General features: G+C 39.1%; 1 protein-coding gene across 1 annotated transcript; it reads right to left on the bottom strand.

The window, feature by feature from the left end:
- Positions 1 to 14,328: 14,328 nt before the first annotated feature.
- On the bottom strand, positions 14,329 to 18,392 carry LOC131475678 (uncharacterized). The gene is made up of 3 exons (XM_058653943.1): positions 18,215 to 18,392; positions 16,871 to 17,191; positions 14,329 to 15,321 (listed from the first exon to the last, which is right to left on the bottom strand). Exons 1-3 carry the CDS (start codon positions 18,300 to 18,302, stop codon positions 14,951 to 14,953), a joined length of 780 nt encoding a protein of 259 aa, XP_058509926.1. The 5' UTR covers positions 18,303 to 18,392; the 3' UTR covers positions 14,329 to 14,950.
- Positions 18,393 to 19,043: the final 651 nt, after the last annotated feature.

The raw sequence follows: 19,043 nt of genomic DNA, 5'->3' as shown, positions 1-19,043 counted from the left end.
ATGATGATTGCAGATGCATGTGCCTGTCAGTGTGTTCTCTATATTTATGTTCACAGGCAGTCCCTTCCCCCATCTGTGTTCAGCCAATCAGGATTTGGCATATCTCCCTCTCTCTGTGAACTTGAAGCAGCCAATCAGAACGGTGATGCAAATGAAGTAAAAAGGGGAGGGGGAAAAAAAAAAGAAGGAAAGGCAACAGACTTGTTCATATTAAGTTGTCAGTTTGCAGCAGAATGGTGGCGATTGCTGACATGAACACCAGTGGCTTTCATATTTATATTTTAATCATCAAAAACACTCGGGCAATCTTTATCAGAATATTGGAACCACTATTGTTTGGAAACCAGCTGGCTATTTGTTTAAGATATGAGTAAGAAATTCAATATTTTAGCCAAAATATCACCTGGACGATGCAGTTATATGTACGAAAATGAAAGCACAAAGGAAAATGTTAACTGCAGAGGAAGCTGCAGGACAAAATCCTAAAAAGACTTTCTGAATGATACGTCAAATAAACAAATGAAAGAGATTGATACTTTAGTGGCCGTTGCATTGGAATCTAAAATTGAGAAAATATATTCAGTTTTGTTATTTGAAAATGAGGAGTGAGCCGTTGCTGCCTAAAGTGTTCCTAAATAAGATGACTGCGTTCAGTTGCATGGTGATAAACGCCCGCATTCTTTTTCAGACTTCAGTCGACCATGCACCAAGACTCCTGAGAGTGACTGCTCATGATTATAATCTGACAATGAACATAATCCCAGGTTGAGTAGACATTTCTCTCAAACTTGTTATTGCACGTATGAAACACGGGCTGACAGAGAGATCTTTGTCCAGCACTTCACGTGAATTTCCCCCCTGTTTTAATCTGAGTATAACACAACAAACATTTTGTTGTCTTTCTTCAGCATCACACGTCGGCTGTGTTGGAAAGCCGAATGATCTGCACGCAGTTCAGACAAAGTTATCATCTCACACACGCTCCCTCTGCCCAGGCTTTGTCGCTTGTTGCTATGATACCACAGAATCATTACCTGTAAACTGAAAGGGAATTGAGAAGTATAGACGTGCGCACAGTGACTGAAGCTCACATCATTTCAAATTGGATTAAAACAGCCTGTTCAGATTAAGTGTGACCATGTATGTGACATGATTGTATATTTTAGTGATTTTCCTTCTTATTCTGTTATAATTCTTTCTGCACTGTGTGTCTCCTGATGCTGCTGTTGTGGGTTACAATTCTAACTTGGAGAGTCAGGACTTTTTGACCTTTGTGTCGTCCAGGCATGCATTTTCTCCTCTCTGGAGACAAAACCGTCATGGAGTTAAAGCTCCTGGGCAATTCACATTCATTTCTCAGGTTCTTCACTTCATTTAACACAAGAGAAAGGCAGTGCCAGCGAGGGAGCCCATCCATTCATCTTCTACTGCTTTATCCTTCACATGAGGGCCACAGGGGGGACGCTGGTGCCAATCCCAGCTGGGGTTGAAAGGGTGAAAAGGCGAGGTTCACGCTGGACAGGTCGCCCGTCCATCACAGGGACACACAGACACTAACAACCATCCAGTCCCACACTCAAGGTCAATTTCCCTAATCCACAAATCTGCCCATGTGTATGAACTGTAAAGAGTAATTTTTTCTCATGCATGTTCACAAGCCATCAAATGTGGAGTCCATTATAAATGGTACCTGTGGACTCGCACCTTAACGAACAGACACATGCTGAGGGAAACTGAATAGGCGACGGTAATCTGTTGATCTTTCTATTATGAGCCCTTCCATGTTACACAAAGTAATTAAAATCCACTGGAACTGCTTAGGTTAAATGCAAAATCACACGTGTCCTTTTGATCACATGGCATTTATCGGAACAAAGAAAAAGCCATTGATTTGCAATTTAAATGCAAATGCCATGGATGGTCAACGTAGAGGTCAAATAACTTATTTCACGTCTTTCATTATTAAAAAAAAAAAAAAGTGTGTGTGCAATTAAAGCTTTTCCAGCCGGTGGGTGTTTTGTGGGCTTTGGTGTAGAATTGAGCTTTTGTCTGTTGTGGCTCAGAGGTGTTAGTCTGTGGTGTTGATGATTGGTTGTGTCCATGGGAAGAACAGCCCGTTCCCGTGTCTTTTATTTGCTCTCAGAGAAGGGACACTCCCTCAGGACCCTGTGCTCCGTAGATTATGACCTTTGTGCAAGACTCAGTGTCTGATGTCTGAGGGAAGGGACAGTGTTTTCTGTGTACATATGGTTCGTCGTGTCTTCATTCTCCTAAGAAAGCTACCAAGAGAGCAGGATGATCCAGTTTCACGAGGTGTCCCCTGTAATTACATTTACACCGCAATGTTTGATAAGCCAGCACAGGCTCATGCGATGCCTGGGTAAGAGAAACTCATGAGTCCCTGTGTGTGTTAGGGTGTGTGATTATATGCAGTGTATTTTTTCAAGTGCAGTTGGTTGTGTCTTTAATCAGCTGTGTGTTTTGATATAGGTGGCAACCCAGTCTGTCAGTTCCTCATGCTCTGTTTTCTTATTTGTCACAGGATGCAGAGGGTTTTAAAGCCACCAATGTGTGCTTAGAGAAATAAAAAAAGATCAACAGACTATATTTGGAAAACTTAACGTGCATGGCAACTAGTACAACAAATAGATCGAAACAAATACTCACACGGGCATGTGAGTTGTTGTTTATATCACATGGTATATATCACACGCACTATCTAAAGGAACTGCCATTACTGGTCCAAACATTTCATGGTAAATGGTCTGTATTTATACTGTATTTCAGCTCAGTGACTGTGTCAGACGGAGTACTGAACAAATCTTTTAAATTAACCCATTCTAATGATTCAGTTACACTGAAAACAACTGCTTTACAAGTCAAGTGTGTCGCGTAGAAAGCGATGTCACAGCAGTTTCATGCAGCCGTGCTGAGATGACCCCGCCCACGCTGAGGATTTACAAAGTGGCTGATGTGACGACATGTACAAAGTAACAGTCACTATTCAGAAGCCTAGTCTTTGCCTACACTGGCAACAGGAGAGTTTCAGGCACAATTAGCACAACTTTGATGGACTATCTCAGTTTTTTGGGGGGGAATGAAAAGTAATGACAAAGCCTGACATAGATGTAATATCCAGGTCTGATGCTGCACCAGACACAGGATGCCGTGTGTCTAATGGCCTGAGCCACGAGGGAGAAACCACATGAATGTAGTCCTCCCTGTGGAAAGAGACAATGTGTCTGTGGTGCAGACATGGCACACTATACGTGATATATGCAGGTAGCGCATATACCTGCAAAAGGGCCAGAATCTCTGTATAAAATGAGCCCTGAAACTATTTCAATAACATTTTAGTAGTTGTCTAAAAATGTACTCAAGTTGAAGTAAAAAGTAGCTTGTTTAAAAGTTAATAAGTTATTTAGTTACTTTTTTAACAAGGGGATTCTTTCTTGTGCTGTGCAAAAAGGACAAGGGGATACATATTTTACAATTATTTTTAATTAAAGGCAAACCTTTATAAATTAAAGTGCTGACAGAATAAAATATGTAAAGTTTAAACACATAATGTATCAGTCAAAAAAGCTTTAACTTTCTCACTCACTCAGGGACCTCATTTAGTGCTGATTCACCTGTCCTCATCAATCACCTGTCCTCATTGTTCACCTGTCCTCATCGTTCACCTGTCCTCATTTACCTGTCCTCAACATTTACCTGTCCTCATCATTCACCTGTCCTCATTTACCTGTCCTCAACATCCACCTGTCCTCATCATTCATTCTCCTTACCTGTCCTCAACATTCACCTGTCCTCATCATTCATTCACCTGCCCTCATCCTTCCCTGCCAGTTTCCCGTGCATAAATTATTATTGTTTTTTTACTCAGTAACAGATGGCCTTTAAAGTGTAGTGAAATACTTAAGTAAAAGTAAAATTATAAATTCTAAAAATGACTTTAAAAAGTACAAGTATACAAAAAATCCTACTCAATTACAGTAATGCAAGTAAATGTATGTTTAGTTTGTTTTTTAAAAACACAGTGGTTCCACCTGCCGGCCTGCATAGAGAAGACCTGCTCCTGGTGTAAATATAAAGGGTTCATTTCTTTGGTATGATGAAAGAGCAATTTCAGACAAACAGGAATAATTTCACCTAAATGTTAGACACTGGTGCATTTAATCCATAGCTCCATACATGACAGTGGCTATTGGTGGTGATTGCTTTGTCCCGTCAGTGTCTGTCCACAAAGAAACATGAAAAAGGAAACTTTCCTATTTATGTCGCACCTTGTCCGAGAATATATTTTTAGCCTCTTCTCGTCCTTCAAATACAAATACCGCCTGAAAGGTCAATAAGAAGTCCACACCAGAAAACTCACAGAAGCCCACTAATTTCTCATTGTTTGTCTTAATCCATGCTTTTTCGCTCAGTGGCTTTGTGACTTCACACAGAAGGAAGGCACTCGTCCTCCTCCTCCTCCTCTTCCTCCCGAGGTTGGTAACTGCAGGTCAACAAGCTGACATTGCCCTTTGGCTCGGGAACATTGTGGCCTGGATAAGCAGAGGTGTGGTGGAGGACAGAGAAGGTAAAAGAGCAGTTTTGCCTGCGATGACTGATCTCATTACACTTTGCTGCACTTTGAGTGCTATCTAATGTTTGAGGAGGCATTAGTGTTTATGACTTAAAAAGCTCTCTCTGTGATGTGCGTCGACAGCTTTTTATAAACCACAAATGTGCTGTGCCCCAATCAAGTTTGAACCTGAAATCCTATCTGCATTTATCTATTTACTTATTTATTTACAGTACAGCTTTTTGTCTTTGTCAAGATTAGTGGTAACTGAGGAGAAGTCTCTGTATGTAGCAGAGTGAGGATCACTGGACGCTTTCGTTGCTTCTGCACGTATCCAACACATTCAGTGATGAAACTGGAAACGTTCAACTGTACAAAGGCTTTGCTTTGTTATGAAACCTGTGATGCTGCGGGAGGAGGAGGAGGAGGAGGAGGAGGAGGGAGAGGCAGCGGGGAAGAGGCATGTTAGCAGCACCAGGCATTTATTTTAGGTCTGAGTGAAATGGCACAAACTGCACTCAGGAGGTCATCAAATATGTATATGTATAAATATAATATACATATCAGATGTTTATATTTGCAATCACTAGTTATAATGTTGAAGGTGTTTTCCTCAGTGGTTTTGAAGTTAAATGTCAGCTCATTAATACATCAGCTGGTACAATTTGGACATTACTTTTTAAGAAAACAACAACCTTATAAACAAGTTGCAACTAATGCGTTAAAGTCAATCAGTTACTAAAGCTTTGTGCATGAGCTCCGAGTGGATAATAAGAGAATCTTTGTGTTGCCAGGTTGTGAAAACAAGTAACATTTTTTTTTTCTTTTCTTCAAGTGTGAGTTAAGGTAAGTCCTCAAAGGATCGGAAAACTATTTATCATTTACACCGAAGCTGAAGATTATTCAGCTATTGTCGTGGCAACCATAGGCTCATTGTTGCTCATTAATGTTTGGAGGCACATAAGACATACAAATGAAAAACAGCACGTTTAGAATGACTTAATAAAGTATTTTTTTTCTTAACAACCCAGATATCTCTATCTTTATCTGACTCATGCAGGTTTTAAGAGCACTACGAGTATATCATTTATTGTAAACCCATACATTCATATGTAGCTTGTATTGCCTTCTTTCTTGCTTTAAAAAATGCTCATGATCATTTCAGCCACAGGGCCTGGAAGGCAACTAAAGTCACAGTGAAACCAAGATTAAAATGAGCTCCCCCACATTCTCAGAAAGCATCGCAGACGCCGTGTGCTCATTACTGTAAGCTGCTTTGCTGGTTTCAAGCTGTGGAATCAGGGAGTCTTTTAGTTTCCTTGGTGAAATGTGCTACATATCGAGGAGGCTCTTTATGTGATTGGCTGTATTATAGACATTATGGAGTGCAGGATCTCAAAACTGAGGTTTTATTATGTCAGGGCGACAATTTGAACCATTATAATTTGTTCCACTGGAGCAAACATTTCTTGTCACATGATTATTTAACATGTTGCTGCTCATATATACTTATATTTGTATTCAGTTCAAAGCTAATTTTCCATTTTAGACATGTGTTGGCTGTGACATGAGAAGTTCTGGTCTGGAGGATTTCTTATTCACATAACCAGTGTGTGGATTCTGTTGTTTTATTTCTTTGCCTTTTCCTCCACACAAATGACTTTCACCACAAATAATATCAATGCAAAATAAAATAAAAATGTGGTAAAATTGATTCATATTAGATATGATTATTTGACGAGCTAGTCACAGACAATCAACATCCAGCCTTGCATGGTTTTCATAATCCCTAATTTTACCATGCCTTATGTACATGTGCAGATTATATATATATATATATATATATAAAGAGGCGTTGAACAATGTAAATAGTGCCGAGTACAGAATTTGCATAACAACACGTTAGAAGGAGGGATCACAAAGATAACACCTGTTTCCTTTGGGGTCTTTTATTTTGTTTTTTTTTCTTTCTTCCTGTTTACTCATGCAGAGTTTTGTGTGGTAGGGGGCGTGGCTGTCTCTGTTCATGGCAGCTGACGAGGCACACCTGATTTCTATTCCTCATTAACCTCCATATAAAAGCCTGGTCAGCACGTGACCATTATTCTGCCAGATAATCTGGCCGTGTAGTCCTGTAGTGCCTCGTCTCCTCCTTGCTTTCTCCTTTTGTAATGATTGCCTTTTGTCTTTTTTCCAAGCTCCCTTGTCACACCTTCGCGTTTTCAACATTTGTCGTGTCTTCTCTTCTGCGAGCCGGCCACCCTCCTGCCACCCATTTTTTATTTTTGGGACTTAAAAGCTAACATGGTCATGACCCAGCCTGCTGGTCCATCCACCTTCCATGGATTGAAAATGCCCACAACTCCACAGGTACGCCCCCTTTCATGGCAGCTAACGGTTTCCAACTTCGAGGGGTGGAGTCACATAAACGGGCACCCAGGTATATTGCACCATATGCAGTTGAGTGCATAATTACCTCCAGTGTGGTTCAATTAAAGCTGCTCCCTGCCTCAAATGACCAAAAAGCCAGTCTCACTATCCCTCTAGTATGAGAGACACTAAACTGCCTAAATGGGCAAGTTGGGTATGGATTACATGATTTTTTTTTTTATTTATTTATTTTTCCTTTTCTAAATCTGCTTACCAAGGTCTAAAAAAGCTGGGTCTCTTTACTTTCCCCTTGTAGCCACATGAAAGACGTAATGCTGACCGTGAACGTGGTGGTTCAAAGTGATAACTTTAGAATATTGGGAATACTTGAATATTGAGAAAGAGGTGACTACACAAAATGACTCACGGCAATCACCCTGCTGACTTACAGTATGCGGCAACCTTGGAAGAGGACGGGTTACTGCATTTGCATTTGCTAAACAGTCTGTTTTCCACCTCCCAGCATTTTCTGACCGTTGCGGGATAAACAAACCCCCCCCCCACATGCTTTGCTTTGAAGGCCACAGGTTTGCGCCGAGCCTCTTAAGACCCTCTTCAAGGTGAATGCATTCATTAAGTTCATAGAGTTCTGTAGATAACCACAGGCAATCCACAATCTTGATGAAATCTGCGTCGGTTTGACTGAAACGGCCGATAATGGCATTTCTTCATCAGAGTGGCACATTTTAGTGAGACATTTTTTTTTTTCTCTCCCATAATTCTTCATACAGTATGTTGGCTGGTAAACAGGTCACCTGCTTCATACTGTCTTTGTTTACAATACCAGTGGGGAACAATGGTATTGATTAACATCAGCTCATTAAATTATGAACTGCATTTGCATGTGCAGCTCTGTACAAGGGTCATCAGCTCAGACACAATGCTTTATACACATAATGTTTAGAAATCTAGACAGAATGCAAACGTATACATACTTTCCATTTGGTTGTGTCATTTTTAAGTAATTCTGCGTTAATCTCATGGTGTTTTTTAAAAAAGTACCTGGTACCTGCAATCCATACCCTGGTACTTTGCCGTGCCGTGCAGTGTTGAGGCGAGCCAGTGGAAACACACTGTTATGGGAATTACGTACCTCATGCAATACATGAAGACAAATGTTCAATGCAACCTATGTGACCTGAGACCATTGACACTTTGTATTGCTAATGTAACTGTTTGATGCGACTTGTGACAAGTGACCATTTGTATTGTTTTAGGAACTGTTTGATGTGACTTGTGAATAGAGACAAAAGGGCCAGCGAGATAACAAACCCTGCAGAGGCGGGGGTCTGCACTTTATGGCAGGGCGATAGCTGACCCATTGAGACAGATAAATACCTTGCGATTCCTACAAGACAGGGAGTCTTCACGATGTAACTGATCCTGTGTGTTGCTTTGTGAATGCTCCTCTTGTACAAGATTAAAACCCTTGTTTGGACACTGAGCTGACTTCCGATCTCCTTCCTATGGATCTCAATTCTTTTGACACACACCATTAGTTTGTTGTGAAGTGGATTATGTGCAGTCTTCATTGATGTGGTTGGTTACGACTGTTTTTTTTTTTAGCTTTTTACTGTAATGGTGATATATTGCATCATTTATTTTAAATGTGATCTTTCCGGATAACACCATGATCGCACACGTGTCTCCACTGTTTGTACCCAAAGGTGATTGTGTCAAACCAGCCATGACATTTTCCCGCTCTTAAGACACTGACATAATGAAGCATTATCCTTAACCATAACTAGTTCATCCCTAACTCAATACCACAACCAGTTCCCCTGAAATGAGGTTCTGGTTCCTCGGGACCAGGTTTTGGTCTCCATGAGAAAATCACACACACGCTCAATAATGCTAGTGTGAAAACTCTTGTGATGCCCATTCTGATCTGTTTCTGTGTTTGGGTTCTGAGGCACATGACCTGAGGCTTTGTTTGAATGTTTAATGTAGTGAGATAATGGATAGTAATGTGACCATCTGAGCTTTACCAATAGGGCAAGTATAGACGACAGTGGACCAAGCATGTATTTATTTGAGTGAAGCAAGTCCTTTTCCTAATATTTAAGATTAAAGCTTTGTTTTATGTGTTGCTCTCCCATTATGCAACCTTGTATTTTTGTCTCTGTACCACTATTCCACCCATTGTCGATTACACTTTTTTTAATTTATTTAAATTTCCCTTTTTTTGTTCCCCTTTTGATCAAAAAATGCATCTATTATGACTTCTCTGTCGTATCGGTTTGTCTGACAATTGTGACCAGCCACGAGAAAACCAGCAACAAGTCGAGAAAACAAAGAAAAATCGATTCCTTTATAAAAAAAAAATTGTGATTTTAATTATTTTACAAAATATACAGGTTAAAATAACAAAGAAGCCACTCCATGCTTCAAATCACAGTATTGGGGGTCTTGAAACCATACATTTTGTATTTGAATTTGGGTTCCAAGTTGAGGTGTGATGATGATACCACATTCAAGTGCTTTTGTTGTTGTTTTCGGCCAATCAGCTGCATGTCAAAGAGGAAACATTGACAGATTATCCTTTTATTTCATCTCCATCATCGCTTCTAGACCATAGACTTTATATAATGTGTTTATTTAATCATTTGTGTTCAGAGGTAAAGAAAACCAATTGAATCTTTGGAGCTTGATGACAATCTTGTGAGTGGGTAGTCTCTGAGGACAAAATCGAGAAGTGAAGACACGGATATGAATGTCTTTTGTTGTTTGACGTTCAAAACTGCAGTTTAGAAATTGTCTAAATTATGGCTTCTGCCACCGCTGGCACGTTTTCCCACACCTCTGCAGATCTGTGTACAAGTTAATATAGTTGCACATGTACATAATATATGTGGTGACAGTGCTCAGTGTCCACAGATGGAAGAATGATGGTGTATCAGGGAGGAGAGGAGGAGACTGAAATAATTGGAAGGTTATATAACTGCTCAGTTTTGATGGTGAATTTCTTTGATGGAGATCCAGTGGAAGAACGCTGATTTCTCTCTCTCTCTCTCTCTCTCTCTCTCTCTCTCTCTCTCTCAATTAAAAACATTTACTGATTACAGGTTACATATGGCCCACCCACGTCCATGTCTACAATGTCACAATGACTCACAACTAACAAATATGAATTTCAGAAGCGGCTGAAGTGAAAAGCTGTTGAGTTGAATAGATCAACACCACTGTGACAATGCATAATAATTATACCATGTCGGATTTTCATTCCTGAAACATGGAAGTGAACTGAATTCACTAAGTTTAAAACTTTTTTGCAGCAGCAGCAGCATGAAGTAAAATCCTCATTTGCTGGGTCAGTGACTGGTCACAGGGAGAACTGAGCTCCTTTCATTTCTTCATGTTTTATTTGTTTTATACACAAAGGCAGTTTCAAAATGCTGTATACGCAATCATTATAAAAGCAGCACGTTCAAAAAATGACACGGAGGCAGAATTATAAGAATTTAATACAAAGGAAAAAATTGCAATCACTAATGTTTAAAATGTTTAAACGAGTGTATGAAAATTGAGGAAGTTTGAGGAGTTGAAAGGTGAAAGAAGTGGTTAAATAAATTGAAAAATGTGATTCTAAAAAGAATAAAATACAAGTAGAAGTAGAGTGCTATAATAAAGAAATACGGATAATGTACAAATCTCTAATAAAATGTAGTCCCGGTCAGCAGCTGAACCTCTGTCCTTGCATAAGGACTGTAAGAAGTATTTCATTCAAAAGTGTCTCAAAATAAACTCAAATGATCAGAATCAAGTCCAGCAATTTTAACAGTAATGTTGAATTAAATGAATGCTGCCTTAATCGTGCTGTGTTTGTTACAATGCCAGCACACCCAGCAGGTTACATAGTGTTGCTTTAAAATGCACAAATATCCGTGCTCACCTGGTGAAACTTATTTTAGGTAATGGAAAAGACACAATTAAGATGCATTCACGCTGAGTTTCATCTCAATCTTTGCATGTCACCAATCCGTTTTAGGATGGAAGATGGAAAAAGCAGAGAGTGGATGGAAAAGTACCACACACACACACACACACACACACAGAGGCTTCAGTTTACATCTCATTTGCAGTGTGACTGGTTAGTTTGTTTGTACGTGGTCACATAATCAAATTTGCACAGATTACACAAGGTGAAAAAGTATTTTCTCTGTCTGAACATTTAATGAAATACGCTTCCTGTTTCGCTTCCCCTGAAAGTTCCTAATGATATTTCAACCTGTTGAATCGTGATGTTTGATGCTGATGCTTTAACCCTTTGTGGCAAACGGCAACTGTTCATTTTCAACACTTCAGCACAGGGGGGGGGGACATCGCCCTTATGGGTGTCTGTTACATGAACGGATGCAGATAAGTGGGTTATTCCTGGAATTCACAGTTCACATGGAAATAAGGCTGAAGGCGGGGATATGAACTCGTTGGCTTAATCTAGGTCATCCAGTCTCATGACCATTTCATGCCATCAGATGCTGTCTCTTGCTGCTGGGGTATGTGCTTCCCTGTGCAGCCTGTACTGTGCCTGTGCATGACAACTGATGGATAAACCAGGATTTTTTTTTTGGGTTATCATTCTGCCTGTGTTAGGACTTTGTGAACGGAAATGATCCATCTTCCTCCATCCAAAAAGTGGAAAGGGAACTTGGCTTGTAACCGGAAGGTCGCCGGTTCAAGTACCCACCAGGTCGCTTTATTAATCCCTTAATAAAGTATATATTCAGCTTTAATGGGTTAAGACTTGGTTTTAGTGAAAGGGTTAGAATTAGTTTAAGGTTTGGGGTTTGACATGTAGTTGTGATGGTTATTGTTAGGACAAAGGGCTAGGGTTAGGGTTGTGTCTATGAGTGTTTTAATTTAGCTATACATAAAGTGTGTGTGTGTGTGTGTGTGTGTGTGTGTGTGTGTACTGGTATTTGTTACCTCTTTTTTGATATATAAACTAACTTGTTAGGACCAGTAGTCCTCAAGGGAACCAAAACCTGGTTCTGAAGAGGCAGGACCTCATTTCTGAGAATCTACTTCTGAGAATTTTAGGCTAAGATTTAAAATGTGGTTCAGTTAAGCTTAGGGTTAGGCATTACTTGGCTTTGGTAAAGGTTTGTTCAGGATCTCCAAATAAATGGAAGTCAGTGCAGCGTCCTAAGAAGAAAAGCTGCAAGAACATTGTGTGTGTGTGTGTGTGGGGGGGGGGGCGAGCACGCCCACATGGACATGTGGCAACAGCGTTTTTAAAACTGGTACAACTTGCTTTGACTGTTGCTCTTGCAGTGAGTCAGATTAGATGACAATTACCCACTCTTAAAATCAAATGTAATAAAACACAATAACCAACATGCTGGAACAAACAAACACTCATTAATATGTATCACTGCCGCTCTGATTAATGCATACCCAGGGGCAATGGCAATTAAATGGTACCATGCTTTTATTTTTTTCCAGAAACAGCATCAACCTAAAGGCATACTGTATGCAACTGGTCCTCAGATAATTCATACACACAATATTTGACTTTGAAGTACCTTTCCAAGCCAAGCGTAATTGCTAGTCCATCAGAGGGACTCATTCATTCCAAAGAAGAAGAGCAACAACACAAGACTTTGGCAGCTACAGTTTGCCATGGCAACAATGTTTTATCTGAATAGCCAACATCAGATCTATTGTGAGGCTTTTGCAGACACTGAGTTTGCGCCACACTAAAAGCCTGAGGATTTACACTGAAGTGATGAGCTGCAATTCCACATGTCCAGCATCTGAGTCAACACGAATAAACAGAAATAGGTTGATGGAGAAAATGCATCACATTATTTTAATAAGTTACCAAATTATAAACCACATTTATTGTGCAGTGCATTTTAATGATGCCCTCATGTGGATTTAATAGTATATTTCAGGAGTTGTCAGCCATGTGCTGTAAGACCTGTAGCTGTAAGGGGTAAATAAATAAATGGGTCATGGTCAAGACGAGTGCAAACCATTGTGTGGGTTAGGTGAAGGTTATCTTGCATAAAGAAAAGCTCAACATCAATAAGAATCTGTGTTCATGGACTAAACCAAAACTGCATACATTTAGAATGACTAAAAAAACAATTATAGTGTTGTAAATGATGTTGCATATGACATTGTGTCATGTTAAATACATTTTACCAATAATGGTTAAATCTGGACAAAATGTTAGTCTCGAAAAAAAACAAAAAAACATCACAGTTAAATAAATACAAGCCACTTACAGTATCGATGAAAGACTGTCTGTTTGCTTTTCCTAGAGTCTAATTTTGTCCATGGAGACAATTTAGTCCACCCCCCCTTTTAGACACTTGTCTGTACTGTGAACCTGCTCTCAGACCGAGGTCACAGGTGATTGTTATTCTGCCTCTTGGATGGAACCACGAGAAAGACGGATATTCACACCCTGAAAACCACGAGAAAGACGGATATTCACACCCTGAAAACCACGAGAAAGACGGATATTCACACCCTGAAAACCACGAGAAAGACGGATATTCACACCCTGAAAACCACGAGAAAGACGAACATTCACACCCTGAAAACCACGAGAAAGACGGACATTCACACCCTGAAAACCACGAGAAAGACGGACATTCACACACTGAAAACCACGAGAAAGACGGACATTCACACACTGAAAACCACGAAAAAGACGAATATTCACACCCTGAAAACCACGAGAAAGACAGATATTCACACCCTGAAAACCACGAGAAAGACGGATATTCACACCCTGAAAACCACGAGAAAGACGGACATTCACACACTGAAAACCACGAAAAAGACGGATATTCACACATTGAAAACCACGAGAAAGACGGATATTCACACACTGAAAACCACGAGAAAGACGGATATTCACACCCTGAAAACCACTTGTGAGAACCTGTTCGTGCAACACAATACCTACACACGTTCCACCTTTCTTGCTGTGTTTACTTAAAGTCCTCCTGTGACTCATAGTTGTGATTGCAGAGTTATTTACCTTTCTGCCTCAATGTGAACGACTGGACTAGTGCAGGTGACAGACAGGAAGTTCCACATGGGAAGGAATTATAATAACAACAAATGCACAGAAAACTTTGCTGTTACCATCTGAGTGTAATTTGAAACGTGCACCAACCGGTGAAAAGATTATCTTGAAATAGTGACGTGAAAACCGGGAATCAGCTTTTTATTCCCCCTGTTTTTTTAAGCCTGTCAATGAACTGAAGCAACACAATGTTTGCATATCTCAACTTGTCTGAGGCAACAAGACACACAGACATGTAGTCTGTGCAAAGGTGTGTGGAAGAATGTGCAAAGTACCAGGAAATATCACTTTTATTACAATGTCGTACACTGTAATTAGAACATAAAAAGGCATTTAAAAAAAAACTGCACTACACAACATTTCTGTACATTTCTTTTTTCATAAATGAACAAAGCAATGGAAATGTATGTTTTACTTGAAGCACATTTTGCCAGTGTATTCTTTTATTTCATGTGAACATTTAATATTGTTTTTCTGTACATTTATGCCGTGCACCAGTCGCGACAAGTTGTCTCTTTACTTTTATAGAGAATAGTGCTCAGAATAGCACGACCTCCTAAATCACATCTACACCCTGTTTGACTGCATGCATTGCTAAGAAACAGTGAACGCTGTGCTGCCATTGAATTGGGAACTTTTTTGGTTTTAAGGATCTGTGCCACGAGTGTTAGCATCTGTTCAAGGATGAGAGTTCATTTTAACCACTAAACAAATGGACCGGCTTCCTCCTGATATTCGCTATTTAGTGAAAATAGACAGTTTGCACTTAAGAGCCCGAATGTAAGAAATGTCAAAAACAAAACTCACCCAATTCTGTGGTAATTCTGGGATAATTAAGCTAAGCTTAATCTACATGAATTATTTGACCCAATATGAATATATTGTTTTTTGAACCAATTATCTGTTCATACTTCTGCTTTTCCAACTAAAATGTATATTATCCAAACCACACCACAGATCCACTGCAGTCTGACAGTGCTTCCCGATGACTTTATCTGACTCGGAACAATTAACAGGCTACTGGAGAAATACTCCCCCTTTGAGGGCATCCACAGTGAGCAGTTATATGACAGGCTGACGTCTCTTTTCTGCACATTTATGTCACTCCAAACACTGAAGCGGCCATGTTGGTCCTCTTCCTCCTTCGTGCTGGCAGAGTCTGTTAAGTTCATGTCTCCGCTGAACCAGTGGATGGTGCTGCTGGGATAAACTCCAGTGAACCAGCACCCGATGTGAGACCCATTAATGAGGTTAATTCCAGTTTTTTCAAGGCAATCTGTGAAAAGAGTCGGTTTTAAAAAAACGACAGTGACAAACAATATGCAGAACATTTAGAATTAAAGCCCAGCAGTGTCATGACCAGTGCTGTTACGGTCGACTCAATGTTTTCCAAGAATGTGTTCATTGACTGAGAAGAAATTTGATGTTAGCAGTACCCTTAGTCAGGAGACAAGCATTTAATAATGCATGTCTTTTTTTCCCTTATGTTTCTTATTTTTTTCTTACTTTTTTAAAATAAATGACAGAAACAATAACAGTAATGTAAGAGGGAGAGGGAGGAAAATAATAGATGCTAATAATTTATGGAGAAGAGGTGGGATTAAATTAGGATATGTACATGAAATCATTGTGTTTGTTTTCTTTCTTCAGGTGTCTTTCATTATCCGCTTTTGTATTCTTATTTTTTGTTGTTGGATATTTCATTTATACTGTATATCGTTTGCATGTTCGAAATAAACTACTACTACTACTACTACTACTACTGAATCTTGACAAGGACTCCCTGGAAGAAGAGATATTGTATCTCAATGGGACCTTCCTGGCTAAATAAAGCAAAAAAAAAAAAAAGTCAGTATTTGGGCCCGAGCACTCACACAGTAGTGCAAGAGAGAATCTTCAGCAAACACCTGTTGTGTCTGCTCATGTGATGATGTATTATATTCCCAAGGCAATTTTATTTGTGAGATCAGAGGGGCTTTTACCTTCAATGTTTGCCCACCAAAATCTAATATTTCCTTCTTTAATTGCAAACGAATGTTTATACCGACTTTGATGAGATTCTCTCAGGGTGTTCTTGGGAATGGGACATGAATAGAACACATCAAAACCTATAATGCCTTAATCCTCTGGCTGTCATCAGTTATGTAGGTTTAAAACTTAAAGTTAGTCACACATATGTAAGCCACAAGTCTTGACCTTCAAGTCTCAAGCAAGTTATCAGTAACATAAACAATGTACGTAAGGATTAAAAAAATACTGACCCTAAATGGAAATTCATTTTAAATATTATTCTTAAAAAACAGGCACATGCTATTTAGTGTTAGATTAAAAAGAGCAACCAACTGACTTCCTGTCTTACCTCCCTCTGTGGGGTTTAAAGTGTCGAATGAAATTTTACAGTGGTGTTGGTGTCGCTCGGTTGCCAGGTTTATACGCAAGGTCGCGGAAGCAGGGTTACAAAAAGAAATTGTAAAGATAACTCCTCAATATTTGAGAAAATGTAAATATTCCATGAGTCAAGACATTTCGAGTCATTTTACTCAAGTGTAAATCGAGTGGGAAGTCATTAGTGTCAACGGTAGTCGAGCAAGTCTCACATTTGTGACTTAAGTCAGACTTGAGTCAACTCTGTTATTCTCTGCCGTGTTTTGGATACTTTGTTTTTCTACAGAACCCCTGTCATGGTGGCCGACCACAAAGTGAAAGCAAGGACTATGGGGGAACAGATGTTGTGTCATCTTTCTATAATCATTACACCGTGCAAACACTTTTAATATCATAATAACAACTTTGAGTCAAAAATGTGTCGTGTTAAACTAACTCACCTTGTATTGTAACATTAGTTGAGCCATGTTTTGCTTCCACTTGAGAACGCAGCTTGCAGAGGTATTTTCCCGTGTTGACCGGCATCACGTTCATGAGAGTCAGAGTGAGATTGTGATGGGAAGCGTCTGCCGTGCTTTCACACACAGCCCCAGCGTCAGATTGGTTTCCTCCATCCTGACACACAAGTTTCTTTTTGAAGTTCCAGGAAAATAATTTAATATCCAACTGGTGTGATGAGCTGACAGTGCACGTCAGGGTCACATTTTCTCCACACTTTGACACCACATGTGGAGTGACCTGCAGCTTTACATCCTGACTGCCTAAATGATCAGAGAGAGGGAGAGAGATTACTGCCTTGAAACACATAACTTAGACAGTTCTACTATTAATATATAGTTTTTTTCTAGGAGCATCAACATATTACTACATTACTACATTACTACAACATATTATTATGAGGGGTGGAGTGGCTCAGTGGTTAAGACCAGTATCCTGTGTGCGAAAGACATCATGGTCGCAAGTTCGATTCCACCCCTGACTGATTGTACTCAATTCCATTGTAAGTCGCTTTGGATAAAGGCGTATGCTAAATGACATGTAATGTAATATTATTTTTTATATTTTGGGAATAATTCAAAGTTGGATAGACACAAAAATATATTCAATGCTAAATAGGTTTCCCCCCACATAATTCTGGCCCAAAAATGAATGAATGTTTTCTCATTATGTTCTTGTTTGTAATGCATTATTTTATCACTAATCCTAATGTTAGAATCTCAAGTGATAAAGTATAAAGTATATCTCACATGAAATGTTAAAAATTTAATAAAATTACTTAAAATGTAATTAAATTCTTCCGTTAAGCCTGTGCATAATGTTTCTAATTCTTATTTTTTTTCCCTTTTTTACATATTATTTATTATTTATATTTAAGACAGATAATAAAGTATGCTGGGTTTTTCTTTTTACTTTCACTTGGTTCTCATGTACAGTGTCATGTAAGTGTGTCCTGCACTCTTGTGGCCTGAAAGGGACACAGCACCCACTGCTGGAGAACTTAACATAAACTCAAAAGACATACTATACTAATGTATATACTATAATCTCTAATCTTATATCTCATAAGTATACTGTACGCATGACGGCGGATAAACGAAAGAGGGTTCAAATAATGTTATAGTTTACAAATAGTAGTATTTTGTAGGATTAGTTTTTTTTTTCCTGAATCATGAAAATGGTTTTTGGAAAGATCAGTCTCATATCTTAAAAAACACACTGGACATATTGCAGGTTATATATATATATACAAATATCATTTTTATGCACTAAACAAACAATCTCACCTGCGATGCTTGCAGCCGAAAGGCACCAGATGACCAATATCCAGCCAGACATGTGCAGTGCCCTCACACCTGAGAGGAAACCCATCATTTTGATCTGTATATATATATATATATACAGATATATATAGATATAAACTGTATATACTCTAACCACACCACACAGCTTGTCCACGTTCTATGTCTTGTGTTGAAGTGAGTCTTCCTCAGTCCTGTGGTGTCAGGTTTTCCCTTCTTGAACGTGAGCAGACTTGTCCTGGAATGAACGACTTGTGAGACACACCAGAGTTACACATGCGGATTATTATGACCGTTGTTATTTGTTTCAAATGGATTTTTGAACGAACCGGACCTTTCTCTAAAACGTACACATAACTGGGACTGAATGCATTGTTACTTTACAGTAGTTACCTTCATTTAGTTGTTTCTTCATGTGCAGTTTACTCTTGTGTGCACAATCCTAAGTGTTAAAATGTCTGTTTATTATAAAACCTGAACAGACAAATGAAGCAATTTTAAAGGTTTTAATAAAAAGTGTTACTCTAACTCATAAAGCCAGACTAAATGAGTTTCATTTGGTTTGGTTAAAAAACAACAACAACTAATAATGAAAATAAAACTGAAAGTATGGCTGCATTTTAGTTTAACAGTTTAACTGTCAGTGGCACGCTACCAGATTTTTCTGTCCTGTTTTCAGATATAGTGATTATAGCGTTTATGAATTCTGCTTGAATTTGCAGATTCAGATCATTCATAACTTGATTTTTTATGTGTAGTGTAGTCCATTTGTGTCATTGTTAACAATATGATAAAATAAGTATCCACATTCTTG

This window comes from Solea solea, chromosome 16, assembly GCF_958295425.1.
Source record: "Solea solea chromosome 16, fSolSol10.1, whole genome shotgun sequence".
Lineage (NCBI taxonomy): Eukaryota > Metazoa > Chordata > Actinopteri > Pleuronectiformes > Soleidae > Solea > Solea solea.
Note: the sequence above shows the minus strand (reverse complement) of the source record. Positions and strands in the feature narration are given on the sequence as shown.